The sequence below is a fragment of the Molothrus aeneus genome, chromosome 11 (genome assembly GCF_037042795.1).
Source record: "Molothrus aeneus isolate 106 chromosome 11, BPBGC_Maene_1.0, whole genome shotgun sequence".
Lineage (NCBI taxonomy): Eukaryota > Metazoa > Chordata > Aves > Passeriformes > Icteridae > Molothrus > Molothrus aeneus.
The window spans coordinates 1,518,704-1,531,937 of NC_089656.1; the positions used below are offsets into that span (position 1 = coordinate 1,518,704).

Genomic DNA, 13,234 nt, shown 5'->3' on the forward strand with positions numbered 1-13,234 from the left:
GTGACATTTATAATAACATCAGTAACAAAAGGATGGAAATACTTGGTCAAACCCAGCAATCCTTGATAATTAGCTGGCTGAAATAAGAATACTGAAATAGTGCATGGAAAATTGGGATTTAAATCTTCTAGCAGTGTCCCTGTATGTGTGAGGGTATAGAAAGGGAAGTATCATTATGTTATCTGCAGATCAACTAGCGTGCAAAAGCATTTAGAATTGGATTAAATTATATTTTAAAACTGATTAATGCTCATTCCTCTTCTCTGCTTATGACCTTAAATTTTTAAATCTACAGGGTAGAAATGTAACCTTCCTATCATACCATGAGCCTAAAAACTGCCTATTAAGGGATTGTATGTGACTGAGCACAAGAAAGCTGTCAGCTGTGGCAGGAATTCTGCTAAATGCTAAGGAATAGAGGCTAATGCTGAATAATGTCAGGAGCTGTGAATACAGATTTCATCCTGTAATCCTGTGAAACTGAGCAAAAAACCCTGGCAGGTCCAGAAAGTTGCAAACAAAAGTAACTCAGACTGAAGGTGTCTCATGTTATTTCAGACATAATGCAGTTAATTATTTGTAAGTGTTGGCTGCATGAACAATTTAGACCTTTAGGAAATATGAGGTATGATTTAAAAAAAGATTTGTTTTGTATAAGCAAGGAAGTGTGGGTGCAAGGGTGCAAGTGTCATCCCACAAGCCCAGCTGCTGCTGTGGTGCTGCTCAGTGCTGTCCCAGCTGACGGCAAACGTCCTGAGGGTTCCCAGGGGTGAGGAATTCCTGGCTGTGTGAATCCTCCAGGACACTCTGCTGCACCCAGCTTTATCCCCCTGAATGACTCTTTGCTCCCAGATCACATCCAGCGTGAGGAACAAGAACGCCAAGTACATCATCGAGGGCGAATTCGCCAACACCATCTTCAAGGTGGAGGAGACCAGCGGGGACGTGTACGCCTTCGAGAGGCTGGACAGGGAGAAGAAGGCAGAGTATGAGCTGACAGCCCTGATCATCGACAGGACAAACAACAGGTCCCTGGAGCGCCCCTCCAGATTCATCATCAAGGTGTACGACATCAACGACAACGCCCCCGTGTTCGTACACAAGGTGTTCAATGGCTCTGTCCCAGAAATGTCACCAGTGGGTATGTCCTCCAGCACTCACCTCCCCTCACGGCTGGCCTTGAAAAGCACCACTTATATTAATATGCACCTTGACAATCCTTCTCTAGGAACCTCAGTCACCAAAGTGACAGCTGTAGATGCTGACGACCCCACAGTGTCGGGTCATGCCACCGTGACCTACGAAGTCACCAGAGGAGGGGAATATTTCACCATTGATGACTCTGGTAAGTCAGACACATGAATGTCCTTACACTTTGTCTATACCCTACCCTTTGAAGAAAACACATGTTTAAGGCTTTCTCATTCTGGAAAAGAGGAATAATCATTCAAAAATATCATTTTAAACACGATTAAAAAGGTTTTTCATTCACACTCCACAATGCCACTGTCTGCATCCAGAAATGAACTCATAAAACCAGGATATCAGCTGCCATGAACACAATAAGGAGATAAAGATCATTTTTTCCCACCTTTGGAAAGATTAACCAGGAGCTGAGTTCATGTTTTCAGTTTAGCATAGATACTGTTCCAGTGACCAAACATGAAAAGGGAATACACAAATTCCAAAGCAGCATTCAGTAACCAATAATCATTTGCTTTCCTAAACTTCCTTGCTTAAATTTCCCAGTTTTAAAACCAATGTCCGTATCTCTTGTAACCACACTAGAGCAAAGAAAGCAGGTAAAAAGGTTAAAGATCCATTAAAAGGAATATTCTGCATGAGCTCTCCTAAACCTTCCATCTCGAAGAAAAATTTCTAACATTTCTTGAAAAATACCACTGTAAGATTGGTACTTAAAGCTGAATGTGTGGAGATAAAAAAAGATAAAAATTTGCCACCAAAATTGAAGAGATGTTGGACGTGCTGCAAAATCTAATTGTATCCAATATTATTTTTTCACAGGTGTGATTTATACAAAAGAGCCTAATTTAGACAGAGAGACCAAATCCACGTATGAGATTGTTGTTCAAGCCAAAGATGCACCGGGTTTCTCTGGGGATTCCAGCACAGCCACGGTGATCATCGCTTTGTCCGACATCAACGACAACTCCCCAGAGTTCAAACACTGTGAGTGCCCCCAGCCCTGAGCCACCCTGCAGCCAAAGGCTGCCACAGCACAGCCAGCTCAGCTCACGGTCCTGCACAACTCAGCTTTCCTTAAAAATGGCCAAAACACCTTTACATGTTCAGAAGCTCTTCTGTGTTTCAGCCAGAGCCACTTTTCCTGGGGAATGCACACCTAGAGCTGAAAACAAAAATCAGTATTAATTTCATCCCTTTGCTAAAGATCTTGACAATTTGGGGTATTATTTATGCTTTCACATGTCTTAGAGATATACAATGCTAAATTCTCAATGAAATATTTTTATGTGCATCTGTCAAGTAAGAACAATTTTAACTGAGTCCTAACTTCCATGTACACACTCCTTATGTATTTCTCTTTTTTTTTAACAGCATCATTTCACTTTAAAGTTCCTGAAAACGTTTCAGTAGGAGGAGAAGTTGGCAGAGTCAAAGTAGAAGATATTGACGAACCACAGCACAGAAATACAAGATACAGCTTTATCCAAGGAGAGTTCAGGGACACCTTTGACATTGTAGCAAATCCATACACAAATGAAGGAATCATTAGGCCGAAGAAGGTACTTTTCCCCATAACAAAGATGATTCTTGTGGTTTTCCATGTGTAACAAGTGATATTTTTGGTTTAGGACTAGCAGCAGGAAAAAACAGAAACACATGAAAGTCAGCATGAAATATATTGATCCTGAGCACCAGCTCTCTGAGCTCTGGATGAAGAAGAGCTGGTGATTTCAAGTCCTTTTCAACCTCCAGACCTGAAAAACTCCAGAATTACTGCAGAGGGCAGTGGGGGCTGTGTCAGATATTTAGGTTAGGTGCTTTGGGTTCCTCTCAAACTTCAGGCGGTTGGATGCTTCAAAGAAACAGGGATTTAAGAGTTGAACCAAATGGCCAAGTCAAAGAATCCTTCCCTTCTGAAGCCCACCTGAAACCAAAGCAGAAAATGTGATCTCCTTTCTAAAGTCTCTTTGCAGTTTGGCATTTGCTCCAATTCGAGCCACAGATCCCTCGCTTTCCTCAGGGTGAGGAAAAAGCTTTTTTTTAAAGAGCTTCCCCACTAATTTCTTATGTCTTTAAGACTCTCCAAAGCCTTTATTAGGGTCTGTTCTTTGTTTTTTTAAATTCTGAAACCCACATGATTTGTACCGAGGGACTGCTGCAGAGCATTGCCAAACCAAGACTTCATTGATTTCATTGACTTGCTGCTTAAAAAAAAAAGAGGAGAAAGGACTATAAATCAGCTCCTGTAATCCTCAGATCGACAGGAATGTGTTTTTCCCTTCCAAATGCCTCTCTGTAACTGCTAAGACTAGAAATGTCATTAAGAAGAGAAAACTTTCAGGAAAAACAGTACCAAGGATTTCAAGACTGGCAGTAAAATCCTTGGCTGCAGTCACACTGGGTATGAGCAGCTCTCCTTCACCAGGTGCAGCTCTTCCCCAGCTTCCCAGGAGCTGGGGAATGCAGTGCCTGCCCAGAGGAGGAGCAGTCACAGACCCCACACACCCTCCCTGAGGGATTTGGAACCAGCTTTTCCTCCAGCACAAGTGGGCAAAGTTCACCCTGTTTCCAATGTGATTTTGGCTGTGCACACATCATAATTTTAAATACACAGCTATGTGAGATAAAATGTCAGCTGCTGGATAAGTCCCATCACTTCCCCTTGCAATGTCTGCCCAAAAAGGAAAACAAGAGTCACCATAACTGCTGTGAGAATCTCAGGTGGTAGAACAAAGGAAACTTTGAAAGGATCATTTCTTACTGCCCAAGCTCCTGGCCTTCCTCCCATTGTGTGATTCCTTTTTTAGTCTCAGGCAACTGGAAAAACAGGGAAGAGGATGTCATTTCTCACTGAATGCCTCAGCTGTCAGCCAGTGCAGATCTGCAGTCTGCCTTGAGTGTCTTCAGAACACAAAGCACAGCCAAGAGGAGAATCTCTTCCCCAGCCTTTGGGGGACAGGAGCTCACCAAGTTTGGTGGTTACAGCATTATAAAAAGACAATTTTTATAGAACGAAAGAACATTATTTTGCTGAACTTAAACTACTGGATGAATCTGTCCCACAGCAGAGGTACCTTGAGCCACGCTATGATAGAGAAGTTCAGCTGGGAAATGCTCTCCCATGGGTCCAGCCAAGATAAAATTTGGTAACATTGCCAAACATGAATGAAAGCACAGATCTTAAAACTGCACAGAGAGCCAGTGGAAAGTTTGCTTAGACATCACCAGTGAAAGAATATCTGTAACTGTCTTTTTGTTTTTAGCCCCTGGACTTCGAAGCAGTGTCAGAGTACAGGTTTAGCATCGAGGCCACCGACCCCACCGTGAACCTGCGGCACTTCAAGCCCGGCAATCCCCGGAGCGTCGCGAGCGTCGTCATCGAGGTGACGGACGTGGACGAGCCCCCTGTCTTCAGGAGACTCCCCTACGAGTTCAAGGTGAGGGAAAACCACGCAGAGGTGAAAACTCTCGGCTCAGTTCACGCCGAGGACCCCGACGCAGCTAAACGGAAAATCAGGTAAGACAACGCCAGCTTTAGCAATTCTACTTGAAAGTGCAGAATCCATTAAGAGCACCAAGAATTTGACAAAGAACCCAGACTTTGGCCCTATGTTTTTAGAATCTGCCTGCCAAACAAAACAAAAGATAATCCAATTTAATTTTTCCAGCACTGCAGCCATGGATATATATGCTCACCAAAAGTTGAACATAAATTTCATCTACCCATGTCATTACCACATGGACTTACTGATAAAACATTTGCACATTTAGAGAAAAAAATATAAACTTGGATATTTTTCCATGGTTATAATTTATTGTTTGTTTTTTTTTTTTATTGCAAGAGCTCTCTCAATCATATGTTTAGAGAAGAAAATAGACTTCTGAAAGAGCAAATTACAATAATACAGAAACTCTTCCCACAGATGTATTTCACTCTCAGAGCTTGCATAGTTTTAGGGCAATATTGTCAGCCCTCCTGTTCAAGATATTAATGTAATTTGTCACACAAGAAATCTCTGACCTTCCTCTGAGAAGAAATGAAATGAAACACAGCATTACCAGCTATGCATTGACATATCTTGTTTTAAACAAAATCCAGATATATTCAGCGTAGAGCAAATCCTAATGGAGACTACGTCAGGGTATCCAATACCGGAGTTATTCAACTTCCCAAGCCTCTGGACAGAGAATTCAGCTCCTCATACAACATCACTGTGGCAGCTGTGGAGATCCTTGAAGATGGTGAGTGCCACCCATTTCCCAGTCTGAAAGAAACCCGGGTACACCTTTCCAGCAGGGCTGTCAAAAAGGAAAGGCACAACCTGATAGCATGTTCCTGCTGAGCCAGGAATGAAAGGAGTGCTTCAGGGTTTGCATCATCATCTTCCCAATCAAACAAGTCCCTACAAATAGGTCAGACATCATTTTAAGATTTGACCCCTGGCTTTGCTCAGCTCCAGGGAGTGGGGCAGGCCAGTCCCAGCTTGGTTTGATATTTCACAATATAGACATGTTCTGTGCCTGCTGCTTTAGTGCCAGAGAACAATGCTCAGTCCATCAGCATGCAGTGGGAAGAACCAGGAAAGCCATAATCTACTGTCATTTTCCTCCTGAAAAATCCTTGATGATTTAACCACTACAAGAGGTTTTAGGAAAATATCTAAATCTCACAGGGAAAGTTTCAGTTATGATGGAGCTAGAAAATGTTCATTATGTGGGAGGCACAGAAGGAGGCACAAGGTGTGGTGTGGGGACTCTGGGCTGTGAGCTGTGCCCTGCTGTCATTCCAGGCCGCCTTTCTGACAGAGAGTCCCATGCCCACGTGCACGTCATCGTGGATGATGTCAATGACAATGCTCCAGAGCTTGTTTCTCCTGAGGAACCCCGAGTGTGTGAAAATGCTGCACCTGGAAAGGTGAGACAGGGAGAGCATTTCCCTGAAACCTGAATTACTGCTTGTCAGCTCAAATAAAAGATGTCTTTTAATAAAAGTGAGTCTCAGTTTCCATGCCAAAACACCCGATTATTTCACTGATTTCCAAAACATCAGGAATATCTCTTGAGGATATTGCACTGTTGGAATATTGACTTTTATCTGCTTGCACACATGGGCTGCACAGCTCCTCTCCCCCCAGGCTCTCACATCTGTGTATTGACAGCTGAGCCATGAAGGACAGTCAAGCTTTGCACAGCAGGAATCAACAACTCAGTTCTATCACACAGATGCTTGAATGTGATACTGAGGAGGAAACCATTTCAAACTAGTAAGAGAAACATTGCTGCATGGAACGTTATTTTGTAGTCACAGAGCGCACGGATCTGCACATCCAAATTGTTACTACTTGGCACAGCGTTGGTATTTTGGATTTATATGTTTGGTCTCAGACACAACTGTTCAGCCCATACTGTAATATTTGTTTGATTAAGACAATTTGAGTCAAGGCTTAGGGGAGGTACCAGTTTAGTGTATTTAAGATGGAGAAGAGAACTGGAGGCACAAAAGGGAAAGATCATGGGCTGAGATAAGAACAACTTACTGGAAACAGCAATGAGATAAGAAAATGAACAGTAATAGCAACAATACAAATAACAGAAATATATATATAGAAAAAAATAGAGAGAGTGCAGAGCAGCCACACCACCCAACATGCTCCCTCTGGCTCAGCACCAGCATTATCCCACCACTCCCTCCACCACACCTGCTCAGACAGAAGGAGTTCCTTCTCCAGGAAGAGAGTCCCTTTCCTCTCCCAGAAATTACTTGAGGTGCTCAAGAAAAACCACTGTGCTCCCTCCCAGCTACTGGAAAAAAATTAACTCTTTCCTGGCCAGAACCAGGACAGTTCCACTGCCTGAACTATCTGATAGAACACACAAGGTATTAATTTCACCTTTAGTTTAATTTATAAAATACCTTTGGGATATAACCAGACACATTTTTTGTATTTTATATATCTAATGTACATCAGGTTGAAGATTTCAAAATCCAAGCATGTCCTTCAGGCATGTCAGTCTCAAAGGCATTCCAGGAATGACAGTCACACCTCAGAGTAGGCTGAGGACTTCAGAAGACACCATCTTAGACACTTCAACAAGCCATCTGTCTTTAAAAATGAGGCTTTTTTCATGCTTTCATTAGACACAATTTGAAGAGGAAAAACTGGTCTTTTTGAAGACCCACAAAGAAAAAACTGAAACTGAAAAAACTTGAAAAGGAGCATCCTGAGGTGTCTGTGTCCTGCCCTGAAACTGAAGGGTTACACAGGACACACAGCCCAGCTCAAACACCCCACATGCTTTATCACTGGAGGCCATGTACACTGAAAACTGTGACCTCTTCCATCCTTGCAGGTGATTGTCAGGATTTCAGCTGTTGACAAGGATGAAACATCTCCCAGAGGCTTCTTCAGATACTCGCTGGCCACAGAAGACAGCAACTTCTCCCTGATTGAGAACTACGGTAGTGTATCCCTGCAATGCCTTCCTCAGCTGCCAGAGCAGGACCCCAGGGCTCAGGGAACAAAAGCTGCAGCACTGACCTGTGGCTGGTCTAGCTGAGCTAAGTTACTCTATTTTAAAAGGCTCAACATACTAAAAAAAAAGTATGTTTGATGAAACCAAAGTTTCACTGGGTTCCCAAAAGGCTGGCACTGTCTAAGGGGAAGAGGCTGACTGGTAATGTGTGAGGACAATCTGGTGGAGATTATCACCTAATGGGGTGTCCTTTCTTCTTCCAGACAACACGGCTAACATCACTGTCAAATACGGGCAGTTCAATCGGGAACTTGCCAAATTCCACTACCTGCCTGTGCTCATCTCAGACAATGGTGACCCTGACCTCACCAGCACAAACACCCTGCTCATCAGTGTCTGCAAGTGCAACGAGAAAGGCAACTTCACCTTCTGTGAGGAGAGGGCAAAGCAGGTTGGAGTCAGCATACAAGCACTGGTGGCAATTTTTATCTGCATCTTCACAATCATTGGTGAGTATCTGACTTTTGGAATGTTCTCTGCAGCACAGTGTGAGGATGTTTTGTTCTTTCTTTAGCTGAGATCTACAAAAGCTGTGTGGCTATGAAATGGTCACAAAGCCAGGAATGCTGTACCTATTTGATTCATCTCATGTGCTCTTCCTCTCTGGCCTGTTTGAACAGCTTCAGCTGCAAAGCTGCTCACTCCTCTAGACAGGCTATTGCACACATGTATAATATACTTGATTTACTGGTACCAGCCTCATACACAGCTATAAAACAGGAAATTTGGGCTGGGGCAATAACAACAGGATTCCTGGTTCCTGTGGCAGGAACTAGTCTGGAAACCCTTGAAGCAGTACAGTGAACATAAATACATTTATAACAAATCAGCAGACCAGTACCTGTTTGCTGCATTTGAAATCTATCAGAGAAGGCTGAGCACCTTTTCCTTGCCTGAGAACTGGCCTGTTTTACAAGTACCACATAAGCAGCATCTGTTGCTTGGCATTAAGAGTTCAAGGCAGGTGTTGATTCAATGACCTTGTGACACCATGCACTTGTACTTGTGATTCCAGCTCAAGAGTCAGGGGAACAACCTCTGTCCAGACTGAACTCCTTCAACAAATCCTTAAATAGAAATTTTTTAAATAAATACATGTTAAAAAAACACTCAAAAAAAAAAAAAAAACCAAAAACTTCAGACTACGTTCCATATCTTAAATGCAATTTGTTTTAGTGCCTTACTTCGCTATTCACACGCGCTCATCTAAGCTTCCTTTGCAGTGATTGCGTTGCTGATTCTGCTGAGAAGGAGGCACAAGAAGGACCTGAGTGGGCTGGGGAGGAGCGTGGCAGAGATCCACGAGCAGCTGGTGACCTACGACGAGGAGGGCGGCGGTGAGATGGACACCACCAGCTACGACGTGTCCGTGCTCAACTCCGTCCGCAAGAACGGCCTCAAGGCAGAGCCCGCTCCCTCTCCCTATGCACAGGTCCAGAAACCTCCTGGGAACATCACCCCTGGAGCTGGGGGCATGGAGATGATGATTGAGGTGAAGAAGGATGAGGCTGACAATGACAGGGATTTGCTGCCCTACGACACCCTGCACATCTACGGCTACGAAGGCGCCGAGTCCATCGCGGAGTCCCTCAGCTCCCTGGGCTCGGGCTCCTCAGACTCAGACATTGACTATGACTTTCTCAATGACTGGGGACCCAGGTTCAAGATGTTAGCTGAGCTGTATGGATCAGAACCAAGTGAAGATTTTGTGTATTAAGCTCAAACTAGCCATGAGTTTTCTCCCTCTTGCTACAGATAGACACCAGAGACTGCCAGTGGCCAAAGAGGAACTCACAGCTCTTCCCTCAAGGATTTCAAACAGGCATGGAAAAAACCTGCAGTAGCATTAAAAAGACACACAGAGATCACCTATATTAACTTCCCCCAGCCCTACTGTCCTCACTAACAATCATTTTTTGCCCCAAAATTCCTGCTCACTGATCTGCTCAAGTCTTCCAGAACACACCTCCTCGCCCCCTCTTCCCCACTTCTCCAGGTTTTGTCCCCAGTTTCTCCCTCAATCCTCTCCTCCTGTATTGTTTCCATCCACATGCATCCAAGGTCACCCTCCACTGGGACAGAGAGCTCAGTGCCATTGGGAATGGATGTTTGAGCCCCCCTGGATCTCCAGCTGGCTGCTTTGCCTGCCCCTCTTGCAACATCTTTATTGATATTCCACACTTATGCTCACCCAGCAGAAGAGAGGAGGAACATATGGTCTATCACTTAGTATTAGAAATTATTCCATCACTTTCAAAAAGAAGCATTGTTTTTTCCTTATTTCCCTTCTATTAATTATTTTTGCTTTATAGTTTTCTACTACATCTACGAGTTACTCAAGATAAAATTAGACAGGATTTTTAGACACACAATCTGGTTTCATCTGTCATTTTTAACAGCCTGATGACAATTTCAGGCACATTTCTGGCATGCTAGAATTTGCTCTAGCTAGCAGCAAAATTGTTTTTTCTCTCTGTAAATAGGATCTCAGTGTTACTCAATGGAACATGTCCTGCAGGGCAGGAAATGTGGAGATCAGGGGAATGTCAAGACTCCAACACTGTAAATCTCTCTAGATGGAAATACAGGTCTCTCTAGATTTCTAAAGAGGTTGAATAGGGGGTTTATTCAATATTATTAAAGCAATAGCATTTTTTCAGGGACAAAAAAAAGAAGGGCCTCATTACTGTGAAACTGTTGTGCTTTTTTTCTAAGCAGGTACTGTAAAAGGAGTTTTTTCCACCTAGGAAAATACTGTAGACTCCCATACCAAGATGCTACACACCAACACACTGGGCTGCTTAAAAGCACCACAAATGTAAGGCAGGTTTGGAGCTGCAGCCACCATGTCTCTGGAAAGGGACTGTGCTCAGCTTCCACCTGTGAAGAGCCACAGAATGACCAGAATGAAACTTCCCACACTGGAAGGGACCCAGCCAAACACCTTTTGGGAAAAGCGGGTCCCTTGGGACCATGGCCTGTCTCTGGCTTCCAGCACTGCAGAGTCCTGAGTCCTGTTGCCTCCAACAGGAACAGAGCCCTACTACACAGATCCTCCACTGTGCAGGGTCTGTGCTGGAGCTGTATGTATTAGTTTAGTTGATTTGATTATTTAAATCTGGTAGCTAACCAAATAATACTAAATCCTTTTTTTTTTTCCTTAAACAAGTATAGTGGAACCTCACAAATTTGCTTTTTACTTGTTCACATCATCTCCAATTCACACTATTCACATTCCCTTCCCCTGAAAGGTTTCCTTGGCAGGAAATAACAATGCACAACCATGGTCTCACACTGCTCCTCACTGCTGTAAAAAGTCCAATGCAATACTTGGCTGGACATTAATACAACATCAACAATGTAATCACTCAAATTTTCAAATATGAACTAAAGGAAAACTGAGGAGAATTCTGTCCATTGGGCAAATCAGCCTTAGAACCTATCCTTTGTTTTTAAAAAGTACATTTTGGGGTGACTGCCTTGGTTTTATTTTGAATGGGCTCATTGTGTTTTGTTTTATCCAGCCAGCAGTATTGCTCTAGGGGTTCCACATATTTGTGTATTATAAAGAATGCTAACTAATAACACTTACAGTTTAAGGGTTTTGTCAGTACCTGTGGTATTGGCTATCAGCAGGTAAAGTTAGTTAGGAAATTATTTAGTGCAGTAGGTCAAGTACTTTGGTAGGTATCAGCCAGATTCTGTTACTTGGAATTGCTGTTTTTAAGTCTGATTTTTTTTTTAAAGTTATTTTAAGGAACACTGTATCCATTTCCAATGTATATGATGTTTGCACTGGACATTTTCTTTTTATACTCCTGTACTGTATTATGTTGTTTTTTTACTACATAAAAGCCAATCTCAAGTTTGGGTTTTCTGTGCATTAACGAGCTCCACTCAGCAGACAACATCAGGGTTTGTGCCACAGTGAGCCCAGCCATGAACACCCCCCAAGGGAGCCCAGCCTAGGCACTAACTCACCCAAGCCCTCTCTGTAGAGGCATTTTCCCCCTCTCCTGGCACAGCTGCTGGCACAGAACAGCCCCAGCAGGGCAGGCTGGACCTGTGGGACCCTGCAGGCCCCATCCCAGCCCCAGCAGAGCTTTGGGGTGCCAGCAGCCCGGAATCAGCGTGGCCAGGAGCCGCCCCGAGCCCCTGCCCTGCTCTCCTGCCCCGTGTGAGCGGCTGACACAGCCCCGGAGCAGGGCAGCCCCAGGGGATTTGGGACCGGGATCAACGGGGCCGAGCCTGCCCGGCCCCCTCCCTGTCCTGCTGCCCCAGACTGCAGCAGGGTGCAGAACCTCTGCAGAACCTGAACAGAACCTGAACAGAACCTCTGCAGAACCTGAACAGAACCTGTGCAGAACCTGAACCTGTGCAGAACCTGAGCAGAACCTCTGCAGAACCTGAACCTGTGTAGAACCTCTGCAGAACCTGAACAGAACCTGTGCAGAACCTGAACCTGTGCAGAACCTGTGCACAACCTGTGCAGAACCTGAACAGAACCTCTGCAGAACCTGAACAGAACCTGTGCAGAACCTGAACCTGTGCAGAACCTGTGCAGAACCTGAGCAGAACCTCTGCAGAACCTGAACCTGTGTAGAACCTCTGCAGAACCTGAACAGAACCTGTGCAGAACCTGAACCTGTGCAGAACCTGTGCAGAACCTGTGCAGAACCTGAACAGAACCTCTGCAGAACCTGAACAGAACCTGTGCAGAACCTGAGCAGAACCTGAACAGAACCTCTGCAGAACCTGAACAGAACCTGTGCAGAACCTGTGCAGAACCTGTGCAGAACCTGTGCAGAACCAGAACAGAACCTGTGCAGAACCTGAGCAGAACCTGAACAGAACCTGTGCAGAACCTGTGCAGAACCTGTGCAGAACCTGAAGAGAACCTGAACCTGAGCAGAACCTGAACAGAACCTGTGCAGAACCTGTGCAGAACCTGTGCAGAACCTGAGCAGAACCTGAGCAGAACCTCTGCAGAACCTGAACAGAACCTCTGCAGAACCTGAGCAGAACCTCTGCAGAACCTGTGCAGAACCTGAGCAGAACCTGAACAGAACCTGTACAGAACCTGAACCTGTGCAGAACCTGAACAGAACCTGTGCAGAACCTGAACCTGTGCAGAACCTGTGCAGAACCTGAACAGAACCTCTGCAGAACCTGAAGAGAACCTGTGCAGAACCTGAACCTGAACAGAACCTGTACAGAACCTGAACCTGAGCAGAACCTGTGCAGAACCTGAACAGAACCTGTGCAGAACCTGAACCTGAGCAGAACCTGTGCAGAACCTGAACCTGAACAGAACCTGTGCAGAACCTGAACAGAACCTCTGCAGAACCTGAACCTGAGCAGAACCTGTGCAGAACCTGAACCTGAACAGAACCTGTACAGAACCTGAACCTGAGCAGAACCTGTGCAGAACCTGAACCTGAGCAGAACCTGTGCAGAACCTGAACAGAACCTGTGCAGAACCTGAAGAGAACCT

At 44.6% G+C, this 13,234-nt stretch overlaps 1 protein-coding gene across 1 annotated transcript in view; it reads left to right on the top strand.

Annotated features, from left to right (window-relative positions):
* Positions 1 to 11,605, top strand: part of CDH5 (cadherin 5) — a 29,165-nt gene extending 17,560 nt beyond the window's left edge. Inside the window, exons 3-12 of the mRNA XM_066557652.1 lie at positions 853 to 1,141; positions 1,229 to 1,345; positions 2,026 to 2,190; positions 2,578 to 2,765; positions 4,470 to 4,723; positions 5,306 to 5,448; positions 5,997 to 6,121; positions 7,558 to 7,666; positions 7,944 to 8,189; positions 8,964 to 11,605. Of these exons, the coding sequence (XP_066413749.1) occupies positions 853 to 1,141; positions 1,229 to 1,345; positions 2,026 to 2,190; positions 2,578 to 2,765; positions 4,470 to 4,723; positions 5,306 to 5,448; positions 5,997 to 6,121; positions 7,558 to 7,666; positions 7,944 to 8,189; positions 8,964 to 9,457 (2,130 nt within the window). The 3' untranslated portion in view covers positions 9,458 to 11,605. The remainder of the gene's footprint in view (positions 1 to 852; positions 1,142 to 1,228; positions 1,346 to 2,025; positions 2,191 to 2,577; positions 2,766 to 4,469; positions 4,724 to 5,305; positions 5,449 to 5,996; positions 6,122 to 7,557; positions 7,667 to 7,943; positions 8,190 to 8,963) is intronic.
* The last annotated feature ends 1,629 nt before the right edge of the window (positions 11,606 to 13,234 follow it).